A 14,610-nucleotide genomic window follows, 5' to 3' on the forward strand; every position below is an offset into this window, starting at 1 on the left:
CTGCTAGAAAACTGGTGTCAAATTAGGTGTTAGCAAGATTATTTTAAAAAGCTTGGAAAAATCAGTAAAAATCTAGACAGAAAATAGTATCAAACTGCTTCACAGATGTCTTTAAGGCCTTGGTATTCTTGAAAGATAGCCAAAACGGTATCAAGAGTGGGTGCTGTGCCTGCCAGAGAGATGACAGATGCAGCCTAAGAAAAGCTTTTAGTCCAGAGCGAAAGACTGGCAACTGAATACACAAGTTAGAACAAAATGCTTGAGGTTGATTCTATTTTTACGATTCTCTGCCCTAACTGAATTTTTTAAGTTAACCAACTGTTGATCCCAACTGCGGCAGTAACAATTTTACTGTACTATGGGCTCTGAGAAGTCCTGTAGAAATCTTAGCATTGCTTACTGAAGCGCTCTACACTTACTGCCTCCCAGTGAAATGTCCAGATCTGTCATCCTACCGTGTGTCTTCACCGCTAAAGAAAAGTTCAAGTTATGTTACTGGTTGACACCAGGAAATCCCATGGGCCTAAAAGGTGTTTAAGTATTAGGAGGGCACCTGAATTTGACATTCAGTCACTGAAATTAAGCCAAGTTTTTACCTGACACTCAACTGACCTAAGATCAGGGCAACTCAAAATGGACGTGCATGTAACAAATTAAGGTCTTTGCCATTAATTTAAAATATTTGAGTAATTTAAAAAATCAATCATCATTACTAATGGCAGAGATAAATATGCACTTGAAGGCTCAATTCATGACATATGTAGTAAGTGATGAGTAATATTTATAATGATTATATAAATCTAGGATGAGCTAAATGTGTATTTCATGCTACAGGTTTTACTCGCTCTATATCTAAATTAGGAAGTACCACTCCACGGCCCACTATACAACCTTCTTGACATTAAAACCAATTAGTAAAAATTAGGGCTGCAGAAGAAGGTATTTTCCCAAGTTCTAAATTAAATGTCACTTATAAAATATTTCTATTTTAAGACTATTATTAAAAATAATTTTACCAAAGTATGCTATGACATTTTTAAAAAGAAACTGGGACTACTTACTATCTCTTACCTAACACTATTCAACTAACACCTAGAACAGACAAAGAATAAGTTTTTACTGCTTTTCCTATTCACACATGTGAGTTTCTGGAAAATGAGGAGCTAAATGGCTATGATTTGGACTTTCTTAAAAGTTTAGGTCTCCACAGGATTATTAAGATTAAATTGTAGTCAATATTTTATAATAACTATAAGTGGAGTATAAACTTTAAAAACTGTGAATCACTATGTTGTACATTTGAAACTTATATAATATTGTACATCAACTACACCTCAACAACAACAAAAAGGTCAAATTGATCAAAGAAATACCCTATCATTTAGCTCTATAAATCAGGACTTTTCCCCTCAAAATTGTTACATCAAAACAAACAAAACAGAGCATAGTAATTAATAACTCTTTACATAAAAGCCCAGATTTCAGAGTTTTTTTAATTCATCCAAAAGGCTTTTCTGTTCTAATGGACTAATTTTAAATAAATATTTGGTATATACTTAAACATAAAATAAACTTAAATTGATAAGGTGTTTTTGATATTTTCTATACTAGAAATCCTCATAAACTCATTTTTAAAAGTTTTACTGCTAAAGATGCTTAAAATGACAAACCTTGACTTCTGGATCATTTCTTTCTCATGAACAACTTCCTTCCTATGGTCGTATTTACCACATAACCGCCCAAGCTGCTTCCCACGACATCAGGCCATCTCATAACTCAACGCCACCACGGCATCCTGTGGGCCGCCAGGAAATCCGAGTGGCCCCGGTGCTGAGTTTCCCCAGGACTTGGCAGTCTGGAATAGCACCACCCAGGGCTTAGAAGTATTTAATGTCCTGAGAGTGAGACCTCTGACCCAGCAGTGCAGCCCTGGGTCTGACAGCGAGAGCCCCCTTCGGAGCCTGGCAGGCTGGGGCTGGAGGCAGGACCCTGCTGCCCTTGCATTTCTTCCCCAGCTCAGCAGGCTCGGCGGCAAACAGCTAACAGCACTGACATTCTTCTGCTGACTGAGGGCTCCCAGCTTCGCCTGGGTATGTCTTCTATGAAGACAGACCTAGATTTCAAAGTCATGGCTGAGCAGTGGAAGGTGCTTTACCTGTTCTTCTGAACTGTGCTGGCAAATATTCTGTCTTCATACCTCTGTCGAGCGGCATTGCCACCAAACCCAAGAAACGTGGCCACGTAGACACGGTACACATGCTCCGTTTGGTGAATGTCACACCCCAAGTTAAACTCGGCCAGCAGGTTCTTAGCTACTTCTTCCTGCAGACGTAAGGGCCACAAGCTTAAGTATTTTAAGCAAAAAAAGTTACTTCCTTCTAAAAACAGGGATCCTGAAAGAGTCTCATCTAAAAGGGGCAAACATTTTGCTCCTGCATTTCCCAAGGATCCTTCCAAGCATCTTTCCTACTTCAACATGACAACCCTGACTTAAAAAATTTCAGGTGGGCTGCACATCTGTGATACCGAAATGACTTTGTAAAAAGGACGTTAACAGTGTGATCTAGTAAATCTACTTAGGAAATTCTACACTGTGAAAATAATCTTCAACATTGAAGAGTCTCTACACACAACCATGTCCCCTGCAATTCTGTGACAGAAAAGACTGGATGCCACTTAAATACACAATTCCAGGGAGGGGTGAGTTATTATGGCAGCAGTTTATGGAGGAACATGCTTATGCACTGTTCAATAAAGGACAAAACCCTGGACAAACAGTATGATTATAACACCCATATTTTTAAAAACTATGAAGAAGTAGAAAAAGAATGAAAATAAATACACCAAAACACTTTTTTTTTTTGGATGATGTATCCATGGGAAATTTTTATTCCTGATTTTTCAGTATTTTTTTCCAATCTTGCTTTTCTGAGTTTCTTGCTTTGAGGGGAAAACGTGACTTTTTACCAAGAGTATAATGGTTTCTAGAGGCATGCCTGGATGGGAAGTAGGAAACATAAATTCTAATACTTGAATTTACAGAGCATTTTTCTAAGGTGCTTAATAAACACATCAATAATGTTTGCTGAGCTGACACAAGGTGTCTGGCGGGGTGTTGAATATACTGTATGCACTACCTCAGTTTTGCAGTAACCCTCCGTCAGAGACACTTGCGTCACATTTGGAGAAGGCACTCGCATGAGGCCCCACGATCAGAGGCCAGGGTGACAATGTGGCCCAAGCTCGTCCAGCTCCACTCTTCTCCAACCACTCACTCTGCCCGTCCTAATCCCCAGCTGCATGGAGCAGGGGCAGACACAGAGCAACTCAGGAACCCAGCCGGGCCCCTCCACTCTACACAAGGCTGCCCAGCCTGCTGGGAAGCTGGAGGCAGAGGCAGGGAGCAGATAAATGACAGAGTGAGCCACGAGCTGAGAAACCCAGAGCAGTGATCCAAACCTCAGTCTCTACCAGAAAAGTGGGAAACTGCCTGACCACACATCCTTGCCACCCCCACATAAAAGTAATTTTTCCCAATTACAACTTAAGAAATCTGATGCTATCATATTAAGTTTTAGGATACCTGCTGAGAAAAAAAGTGACTGGAAACAGAAATAAAAACTCAAGTGTGTGGCTGACATATACACCAAAGGAAAATTCTACGTAAGTTCAGAAAACAAACCAGCTGACTTCAATGAACAAACACAAACAGCTTAGTGGAGGTTTGCCTTGGCTTCCTCCCGTCTCCTGTCGCCTGGGTTGAGAAGGCGGGACCCTCGGCAAGCACAGTAAAGATGTGTTCAGACTCAGAAAACAAAACAAAAATGGATGGAGACATGTTAAATGAAAACCAAACCAAAAGGAAGGAAATTTGTACAGATAATAACCTGCTGTGAGGAGGCAAAGCTTACAGTTTTGGGTACTTCGTACGCTATCTGGGTTGACACGCCTCCCATGTCTAGAATACCAGCTGTTCTTTTACGAAGAATGGCTTCGCTGCTCTCGCTACCAGGGATGTTAACTTCCACGACCGCCTCGTCATCTGGAAAGAACAAGAAACATCCAGTGGAACGGAGCAAATGCAGGGAGGCACGATCTTGCAAATAGTCATCCTGCTTTCATGGTGGGATCCAGGGTGTCTAGGAGCCCCAACCTGCTCCTCCCCACTAAGACCAAGCTCCCTCAGTGCCAGCACTGCCTCCCACACTGCTCCTCCGCACCAGCTGTGTCACAAGACTCAGCTCCTTTTCTACACTTTGCACGAAACAGAAGAAGACAGAAGGTTCAGTCAGACACACTCACCGGAAACACAACACTTACCGTCTTCAATATGCTCAAAGCGTCCGAGGACAAAGTTAATGCCAATCCAAGCATAGACACCTAAAGACAGTGTAAGAAGAGTGAAGTCTAAAAGCAGTTTATGTAATTCTGACCACAGCAATCTGGGCAGACATTTATTTTACCCCGACAAGCTGTGAAAACATTATCTGAAGAAATACACTTTTACCGGTGTATTTTATCTTTTCCCAGTGGTTTTCCAAGAACTCTCAACTTTTAATTTTGTAGTTTCAAACCATTTGCATGTGTTGAAAATACAATTCCCTAGGCCCTAGTGTTCCTTTGAAATTTGAAGATTGTTTTGAAATAACAGAGTTTTCACTTTGAGGCTAAATCTATCAAGTGCAAGGTTCAAAAAACCAGTGAACTCGGATTCTTCCACTCCTTTCTCCCAAGTTCTCACTCAGCTCCCAGGTCTCACTCTCTTTTTAAAACATTTTCTACATCCGATCCTCACCTGTTTTCATTATTGCCCTTATTTAATCTGGTAGAGAGATCTAATTGACCTTCTTGTTCCTACTCTCCCATTCCAACTGACATTATTCTCTACTGGACTGATCCACAGAACAAAGTCCAAACTCCAGAGTCCACCAATTCAAGACCCGTCCAACTTTTCAAAACTGAATAAATTTGACATGTAACACTGTGTAAATTTAAGTGATACAGTGTTACTTTGATACATTTATATATGATTGCCTGTGTAGCAATATTATCATCACTCATTACAGTATTACTGTCTCTATTCACTATACCATGCACTAACCCTCTATGGCTTATTTATCCAGTGTTAGAAGTTTCTACCCTTAAACATCACTAATCTTATCTCCTACCCCCATCCCCTGGTAACCAACATTTTACTCTGGTTTCTGACTTCTTCAGATTCTACAAATAAGTGGTATCACACAGCATTTGTCTTTCTCTGACTTACCTCGCTTAGTATAATGTGCCCAATCCAACCGTGTCAAAAATAACAGGCTACCCTTTCTCCTCTCTCATGGTCACATAAGATCTCACTATGTCTATGCACCACATCTTTAATGTGTCTGTTGATGAACACCTGAGTTGTTGCTGTATCTTGGCTATTGTGAATAACACTTCAATAAACATGGGAGTACATGTATCTTGTCAGAATTCTATTTTCATTTCCTTTGGGCATATACCCAGAAATATAAATGCTGTGTCACATGGTACCCCTAATTTCACTGAAAGTGAAGTGAAAGTGAAGAGTCAGTCGTCTCCGACTTTTTGGGACCCCATGGACTGTAGTCCACCAGGCTCCTCCATCCATGGAATCTTCTAGGTAAGAGTACTGGAGTGGGCTGCCATTTCCTTCTACAGGGGATCTACCTGACTCAGCCGGTAAAGCGTCTGCCTGCAATGCGGGAGACCCGGGTTCGATCCCCAGGTCAAGAAGATTTTGCCTTAACTAACTGCTCTAGCTGGGACTTTCAATATTGTATTGAATAGGAGTAAGAAGAGTGGGCATCCTTGTCTTACTCTTGATCTTTGAGGAAATGCTTTCAGTTTTTCTCCATTGAGTATAATGCTAGCTCTGAGTCTGTCATATATGGCCTTTATTATGCTGAGGTCTGTTCCTTCTATACCCAATTTATTAAGGGTCTTTTTTTTTTAATCATGAAAGGATATACTTTGTCAAATGCTTTTTCTGCATCTATTGAGATGAAGTGATTTTCATCTTTCACTTTACTGATGTACTATATTTATTGATCTGCATATTTTCCATCATACTTGTATCCCAGGGATAAATCCTACTTGGTCATACTGTGTAATCCTTCTAAGGGGTTCTTTTTCAAAAACGTAATTTTATTCATGTATTTATTTAGGCTGTGCTGGACCCTCACTGCTTCTCTCTAGTTGCTTCTCTCTAGTTGCAGTGAGCCGGGAACGCTCTCTAGCTGAGGTTCATGGGCTTCTCACTGTGGTGGCCTCTCCTGCAGGAGGCACAGGCTCCAGGGCGTGCGGGCTTTGGTAGTTGCGGCTTCCAGGCTCCAGAGCACAGGCTCAGCAGTTGTGGTACACAGACGTGTGGGATCTGACATGTGGGATCTTCCCGGACAAGGGATGGAACCCGTTGTCTCCTGCACTGGCAGGTCCATTCTTTACCACTGAACCACCAGGGAAGCCCTGAGGTGCTCCTGAATGTATCTGGAAAAGCCTTTCCTTCTCTTCATATCTGAAGGAGAATTTTACTGGATAGAGCATTTTTGTCTGGCAGGCTTATCTTTCAATACTTTGAGTATGTCATTCCACTCCTTGGCCTCTGTAGAGTTTTCCTAGAAAAATCTGGTGACAGTCTAAAGTAGGTTTCTTTGTAGATTACTGTCTTTTTTCCCTGGCTGCCTTTAAAACTTTTTTCATCACACTTTTGACAGTTTTAATATGTGTCTTGAAGGTCTTTTGTGTTGAAATAACAGTGTTTCCATTAGCTCTGTGGACTGTATATCCAGCTTCTTCCTCAGGTTTCGGAAATTCTCAGCTCTTATTTCTCTGAATGCTCTCTGCTCCCTTCTCTCTCTCTTCTCCTTCTAGGATATCCATGAGTCTTATGGTGGCTTTCCTAATGAAGTCTGATAGTTAAGGGGTTCTTCACTTTTAAAAAAATCTTAGTTTTCTCCTCTTCCACCTGAAACATTTCTATATTCTTACCCATGAGTTCATTTACTCTCTGTTCCATCTGATGTGCCTGACTTCCAATGCTTTCTAATGCATTCATCTCACTGACTGAGTGCTTCAGCTCCAGAATTTGTTTGGTTCTTTCTCAGAATTTTAACCTCTTTGGTAAATTATTTTGTTAATTTTATTCCTGAGACCATTGTACGGTCTTTCTGAGTTTTCTTGTAGCTCGATGAATTTCTTCCTAGCAGCTATTTTGAATTCTTTCATCAGCCAGACTGCAATAGTCCATGTCTCTAAATTTAGTTGCTGGAAAACTGTTTTTTTTTCTTCTTGTGATATCACATTACTTGATTTTCACAGTGTTTGATGCAAAGTATCTCCGTCACAGCATTTGAAGTAGTGAATGACTTTCTTATATAAGTAAAGCTTTGTTTACGTTCATTCTAACAATTCAACACATTGGTAATTTGAAGCCTTTGTTTTCTACAAGGTGGCGCTACAGCACAGCTTTTGGTTTCTCTTACCTTAGTTGCCTCATCACTAAGGCTGGGAGCATGAACATAAAAAACAGCCAGTGGAGAGGGAAAAAAAATGGATGGTGACACAGCTGGGGAGATGTATGCTTCACACATGGGGCTTTGGGTGTGTTAAAGAGAACAGGGTTCTTGAGTGGGGAAGGACACCCCCAGAGGTCCGTGGGCTGTCTTCTTGCAAGAATCCCACAGCAGACAGCAAGAAACTGGTCCCTTCAGTTCTTTCTGTCTTCTTCTCCTTTCTTTCTCTGCTCACAGTAGCTGTGGTCTCTCCAGCTGTACTACTCTCAGTCAGGTTAATTCACCACATCCCAACTCATCACCTTCACCCTCCACCTCTGCCAGAAAGGTCGTGCTGGCCCAGGGCCACTCCTGCTGCTGCTGCCTCTGCAGACCCCTCTGGGGTCCAATCCACCCACTTTCTTGGGCACAGATGAACTGATCTCTGGAGTGTCCTGGTGTGCTATGCACAGGCACTTTTTTCCGGCTATGGATGTCCGATTAGTTGCAAATCAAAGGGGAGAGAGAAAAGGAACCACGTACGCCACCATGATGCTGATATCACCAAGACCTGTCTAATCTATAACATTACCATGACCTTTCAAAAGGGCCACCATCCCATCAGATTAAAGTATTTTTATTCCTCTGTCCAGGGTGCAGCTTTTCTGACCTGCATTGACTTAAATCATTTTTTCTGCCTAGAATGAGCTTCCTATCCCTCTCTCAGAGCCCTAGCCTTACCGGGCTTTGGCACGCTGTGTTTATAATTATCCCTTGATGCTCAGTTCAAATGTCACTTTCTCCATGATGCTTTTAGCTAGGAAAAAAAAAAGTCTCCTTCCTTTCAATTCCCATGGTAGTATTTCCTTACTTCTGTACGGCATATAAAACTGCCTTACATAAGTAGCTGTTTACCTCACTTGTCTATAAACAGTTCAATGGCAGTATGTGAATTTCACCTAATTTTTGGCGAAATGATAGATGATTTTGAAATAAATGCTTTTTGGTCCCCATCTCTAACAAGCTATTCCCCCATATAATTACACTGACTTGCCATTTCATTTTCAAGTAGAATTATTTCTTTGAAAACAGAAGATTTTCTCAGTGTATCAAAGTGAAGAATAATTTCCCTTTTCTAGCAAGTAAATCAGTAGAAGGTTCCAACAGCTCGATAATTATCACAATTTCAGAAAGCTGTATAACTTAGGCAAGGAACACAAACCTTTTCTAGCAAAATGAATCCAAAATGTTTCCTAAATGTGAAGACAAACTTAAGTTATTTTTTAATGGCTTAACGTTTGGATTATAAAGACTAGTCATGTAAAAAACTAATATTACCATTTAGAAATTATATTTGAAGGCTATAGTTTCCCAAATTTTAATATGTCAAGGATAATTTAATAAAGTGTACAAAGCGGAAGACTGGGAGGACTTACAGGAATAGCTTCCCAAATTTCAAGCTGAAGACTAATATACTAACCTTCTTGTTTCCCTGAAATTACTTCTGCGTGAGAGTCAGAAAACAGGAAGTCAAAGTGCACGGGGATGTCAGTCAGAAGGTCTTCCAGAATGGCTTTCTGCTGGCTGTAACACAATCCAAAAATTTACATTCGATATATTAAATCCTAAATTTTTCTGTTTTAAAAGAAAAAACTAAAACCCAAACCCTATGGCTCTGGTATATCCTGTGTGAAAAAAGTAAAATTTAAAACCAAAACAACTGGACTGAAAAGACTGTTTAAGAAGGAATTTTCAGAAGTTGTGTAAATTGTGTGATTCCTAGATGTAGAATTATAACTGCAAACAATCCTTAAACTAAGAAAATAAAAAGTCAGGTTTTTTTTAATGACAACCTTACAGTTTACTCTTCATAGTCACATATAAATACATTAAAAGGTGTTTTGTGAGTTCTGACTATAGGTCTGGCACTGCTCCTAATTTGAACAGAGAATTTTTAATGTCTTCCTTTTGATGACGATGATGATGGAAAAGGAAGACAAGGAGGAGGGAGAGAAGGGGTGAGAAGGGAGAAAACCCACCACAGCCAACACCACCACTGGCCTGGCAGGCCCCACCCTCATGGGAGGATCACCTTTCGGGGAGGATTCTCATTCCAGCCGTGCAGAGAATGTAGAGAGGGGTCTCTTTGTGTTTTGCCCGTGGAACATGCTCTGCAGCAAAGTTCAAGAGTGGAGAAATGTAATCACTGACTTTCTCTGGAGAAGTCGCAAACTCTGAAATGCCTACAGAAAAAGGAGAAGTCCTTTAAATTAATATCCAACATATATTGGGTTGGCTTAAATGACGGGGATACTACAAGTTCAGTCCCATGCTCTCTTCTCAGTCATCAAATACAGACTTAACTGAGCAATTGCTATGTGTCCATTACTTGGGATCAACTGCATGTGAGCTCATTTCTGACCCTAAGAAATATACCCACACTGGCCTCAGGCAAGTTCACTCTCTCTCACAGCTGCCATCACCATCTCTGTCTCAGATCTCTGAATCTTTTTTTTTTTAATTGTTCATACCATTCCTTTATTATGCTTTTAATGTTCATGAAAACAACAGTGATGACCACTTTCATTTCTAACAGATCTCCAAATCTTAATCGCAGCCATCCAGATCTCTTCCCTGACCTCTGATCACACTGACTTTATACTGATCATACTGAAAGTTACTGATCATACCCGTAACTTCCCATGGGACACAGCCATGTCCTTGACCTCACAGCAACATATGCAAATCCAAACTCAACTTCCACTACAATCCTGCTCTTGCCGCCTGCTACTCACCTTAGCGGCCCCAGCTGAGGGCCCTCATCCCCAACAGATGTTCTGGGTCATCACCTATCCTTAGTTCTGCTCACATTATTTCACTTCTCACCATCTCTTCTGGGTACCACGAGCCTTAGCCAGCCTGCTGCAGCACAGCCTAATCTCCAGTCCTGGCCATCCCTAACCACTCTCTATGCAGAAGGTGTCTCCTGCTTTGAGATCCTCCGGTGGCTCAATGCCCTCTGAATAAAGCTCAGCTCTAGAACAGCATAATACACCCTGTGCACTCACCCATGTCATCGCCTGCCACATTCCTTCCGTTTGGCTCCAACTACACTGCATGACATTTCTGTAATGCTTCGTATTCCAGTCTGAGGGCCCCTGCACCTCCCCCAGGAAGAACCTGCTCTTTGACTACCCCTCCCTTCTCCTTCCTCACTGGCGGACTCCAGCTCACCCACTGAGTTACATCCTCCCTGGAAGTCCTCCCTACCAGAACCTTCCCTGATGTGAGCTCTCCTCTCATTATATTCCATGCTCACCCTCCCCTCTCAGTGTATACTCATTCCACCTCACTGAAACGCCCTATTTCCTTGTCTGTCACATTTCAACTGGAAGTATCTCGAGAGCAGAAACTGTTTTGTTCAAAGTTAGTCTCAGCCCCTGACACAGTCCCTGGTAAATAGGAGGTGCTCAGCAAATATTTGCTGAATGAGTACGTAAGTGTTCCAGCTGTCATTTAGCCTATAACATTAAAGCTGAGGGGGATTTTAGAAATCCAAAATTTATTTCACAAATTAGGAAACTGTGGACTCAAATTAAGTGATCTGTCAGAGCAATGAGCAGCAAGCAAGCTGAAAGCCAGATTTTTTTGGACTCCACATACAAGATCATTTCAATGGACACCAAGCCCGAAACTGTCCAGAAGCTGTTCAGTACAGTCGCTCAGTCGTGTCTGACTTTTTGTGACCTCATGAACGGTAGCACACCAGGCTTCCGTGTCCATCACCAACTCCTGGAGCTTGCTCAAACTCATGTCCATCAAGTCAGCGATGCCATCCAACCATCTCATCCTCTGTCATCCCCTTCTCCTGCCTTCAATCTTTCCCAGCATCAGGGTCTTTTCCAATGAGTGAGTTCTTCCTATCAGGTGTCCAAATTATTGGAGTTTCATCTTCAGTATCAGTCCTTCCAATGAATATTCAGGACTGATATCCTTTAAGATTGACTGGCTTGATCTCCTTGCAGTCCAAGGGACTCTCAAGAGTCTTTTCCAACACCACAGTTCAAAAGCATCAATTCTTTGGCACTCAGCTTTCTTTATGGTCCATTCTCACATCCATACATGACTACTGGAAAAAAACCACAGCTTTGATTACACAGACTTTTGTTGGCAAAGTAATCTCTGCTTTTTAATATGCTGTCTAGGTTGGTCATAGCTTTTCTTCCAAGGAGCAAGAGTCTCTTAATTTCATGGCTGTAGTCAACATCTGCAGTGATTTTGGAGCCCCCCCCAAAATAAAGCCTGTTACTGTTTCCATTGTTTCCCCATCTATTTACCATGAAGTGATGGGACCAGAGGTCATGATGTTAATTTTCTGAATGTTGAGTTTTAAGCTAACTTTTTCAGTCTCCTCTTTCAATTTCATCAAGAGGCTTTTTAGTTCTTCTTCGCTTTCTGGCATAAGGGTGGTGTCATCTGCATATCTGAGGTTATTAATATTTCTCCCAGCAATCTTGATTCCAGATTGTGCTTCATCCAGCCCGTTTCTCATGATGTACTCTGCATATAAGTTAAACAAGCAGGGTGACAATACACAGTCTTGACAGACTCCTTTCACGATTTAAAACCAGTCTATTGTCCCATGTCCAGTTCTAACTGTTGTTTCTTGACCTGCATACAGATTTCTCAGGAGGCAGGTCAGGTGGTCTGGTATTCCCATCTCTTTCAGAATTTTCCATAGTTTCTTATGATCCACACAGTCAAAGGCTTTGGCATAGTCAATAAAGCACATATAGATGTTTTTCTGGAACACTCTTGCTTTTTCGATGATCCAGCAGATGTTGGCAATTTGATCTCTGGTTCCTCTGCCTTTTCTAAATCCACCCTGAACATGTGGAAGTTCACGGTTCACGTACTCTTGAAGGCTGACTTGGAGAATTTTGAGCATTACTTTGCTAGCGTGTAAGATGAGTTCAACTGTGCGGTAGTTTGAGCATTCTTTGGGATTGCCTTTCTTGGGGATTGCAATGAAAATTGACCTTTTCCAGTCCTGTGGCCACTGCTGAGTTTTCCAAATTTGCTGGCATATTGAGTGCAGCACTTTCACAGCATCATCTTTCAGGATTTGAAACAGCTCAACTGGAATTCCATCACCTCCACTAGCTTTGTTCGTAGTGATACTTCCTAAGGCCCACTTGACTTCACATTCCAGGATGTCTGGCTCTAGGTGAGTGATCACACAATCGTAGTTATCTGGGTCATGAAGATCTTTTTTGTATAGTTCTTCTGTGTATCCTTGCCACCTCTTCTTAATATTTTCTGCTTCTGTTAGGTCCATACCATTTCTGTCCTTTATTTTGCTCATCTTTGCATGAAATGTTCCCTTGGTATCTCTGATTTTCTTGAAGAGATCTCTAGTCTTTCCCATTCTGTTGTTTTCCTCTATTTCTTTACATTGATCTCTGAGGAAGGCTTTATCCTTGCTATTCTTTGGAACTCTGCATTCAAATGGGTGTATCTTTTCTCCTCTGCCTTTAGCTTCTCTTCTTTTCTCAGCTATTTGTAAGGCAGAGGAATAGGACGGGGAGACCATTTCCCCCCCACAAATTTATGAAAAGATTATTTGAATGCTGAGCAACTTCCACAAAACAACTTCTGAACACTGTTGGAGGACACCAGGCACCCAGAAATGCAGCCCTTTCTCTATGAAAGAAGGCAGGACAAATATAAAAGAGAAAGAGAGACAAAAGAGTTATGGATGGAGACCTGTCCTGGGGAGGGCATCGTGAAGGAGGAGAAGTTTCCATGCAGTAGGGAACTCTCTCACAGCTGGGTCTGCGGGGAGTTCTGGAATCTCAGAAAGCAACATAACCGGGAGGAAAAAACCCCACAGAATACACACCTAACCTCAACTGCAGAAAGGACTTTCCTGCGAAAGGCTCTAACATAACAACCTAATAGGCACCTGGCCTGCTCACAGAACAAAAGAGAGGGAATACCAAAGGAGAGCTAGCAGGCTGCCTACCAGCCCCTCCCAGCCCAGAGGCAGAGAGGCAGGCTTGTAACAGCCAGAGCTGGAAGGCAAGGGGCTGCGACAATCTCAGCCCCAGGGATGGCATCTTCCACCAAACTGTGAGCAGGCTCCTAGCTGCTAACCAGGTCTTCCTGAGATCCCGGATGGTTGACATTCGCCAGGAGGGTCGTAGCCTGAGATCAGCTGTCCAGAGGAGACATACGGCACACCTGAGACAGCACTCATGCGGCACACTCGGGGCAGCCGAGCGGCCGGGACTGGGGAGGTGATGAAGACGCATGGCCCTCCTGGGACCATGCTCGCCAAGCACCTGTCGCCTGAGCTGCTGAGGCCTGGCAAGGGCACAAAACGCATGCCCAGCCCACAGAGGCCGAGCCAGAACCGTGTCTGAGTGTCTCCTGTGGAGGGACGGGTCAGCAGTGGCCGGCTGCAGGGGCTATGGGTATGGCAGACCTAGTATGGCATAAGCCCTCTTGGAGGAGGTCACCATTAACCCCACCACAGAGCCACCAGAACACACAGGACTGGGGAAACAGACTCTTGGAAGGCACGAATAAAACCTTGTATGCACAAGGACCCAGGAGAAAGGAGCAATGACCCCACAGAAAACTGACCCCGACATGCCCATGAGCACCCAGGAGTCTCCGGTGGAGGTGTGGGTCGGCAGTGGCCTGTTTCAGGGTCGGAGGCACTGAATGCAGCAGAGAGTGCATGGAACCTTTTGAAGGAGGTTGCCATAATCTTCATTACCTCCATAGTTTGGTCTCAGGTCAAGCAACAGGGAGGGAACACAGTCCTTCCCATCAACAGAAAATTGGATTAAAGATTTACTGAACACAGCTCAGCCCACTAGAACAAGATCCAGTTTCCCCCTCAGTCAGTCTCTCCCATCAGGAAGCTTCCATAAGCCTCTTCTCTATCAGAGGGCAGACAGAATTAAAATCACAATCACAGAAAACTAACCAATCTGATCACATGGACCACAGCCTTGTGTAGCTCAAAGAAACTATGAGCCATGCCATGTACGGCCACATAAGACAGACAGGTCATGGCGGAGATTTCTGACAA

The 14,610-nt window shown here is 42.6% G+C and overlaps 1 protein-coding gene across 8 annotated transcripts in view; it reads right to left on the reverse strand.

The window, feature by feature from the left end:
* The window catches only part of ENTPD4 (ectonucleoside triphosphate diphosphohydrolase 4), a 35,791-nt gene that overhangs the window by 8,864 nt on the left and 12,317 nt on the right, over positions 1 to 14,610 (reverse strand). For 7 of the 8 annotated variants that reach the window (XM_065946454.1, XM_065946448.1, XM_065946453.1 and 4 more), the window contains 5 exons: positions 9,601 to 9,751; positions 8,989 to 9,092; positions 4,321 to 4,380; positions 3,888 to 4,042; positions 2,156 to 2,322 (listed from right to left, as the gene is read on the reverse strand). In XM_065946454.1, coding sequence (XP_065802526.1) covers positions 2,156 to 2,322; positions 3,888 to 4,042; positions 4,321 to 4,380; positions 8,989 to 9,092; positions 9,601 to 9,751 — 637 coding nt within the window. The remainder of the gene's footprint in view (positions 1 to 2,155; positions 2,323 to 3,887; positions 4,043 to 4,320; positions 4,381 to 8,988; positions 9,093 to 9,600; positions 9,752 to 14,610) is intronic. The other variant, XM_065946455.1, reaches the window with a different exon arrangement.

The sequence above is a fragment of the Muntiacus reevesi genome, chromosome 10, assembly GCF_963930625.1.
Source record: "Muntiacus reevesi chromosome 10, mMunRee1.1, whole genome shotgun sequence".
NCBI lineage: Eukaryota > Metazoa > Chordata > Mammalia > Artiodactyla > Cervidae > Muntiacus > Muntiacus reevesi.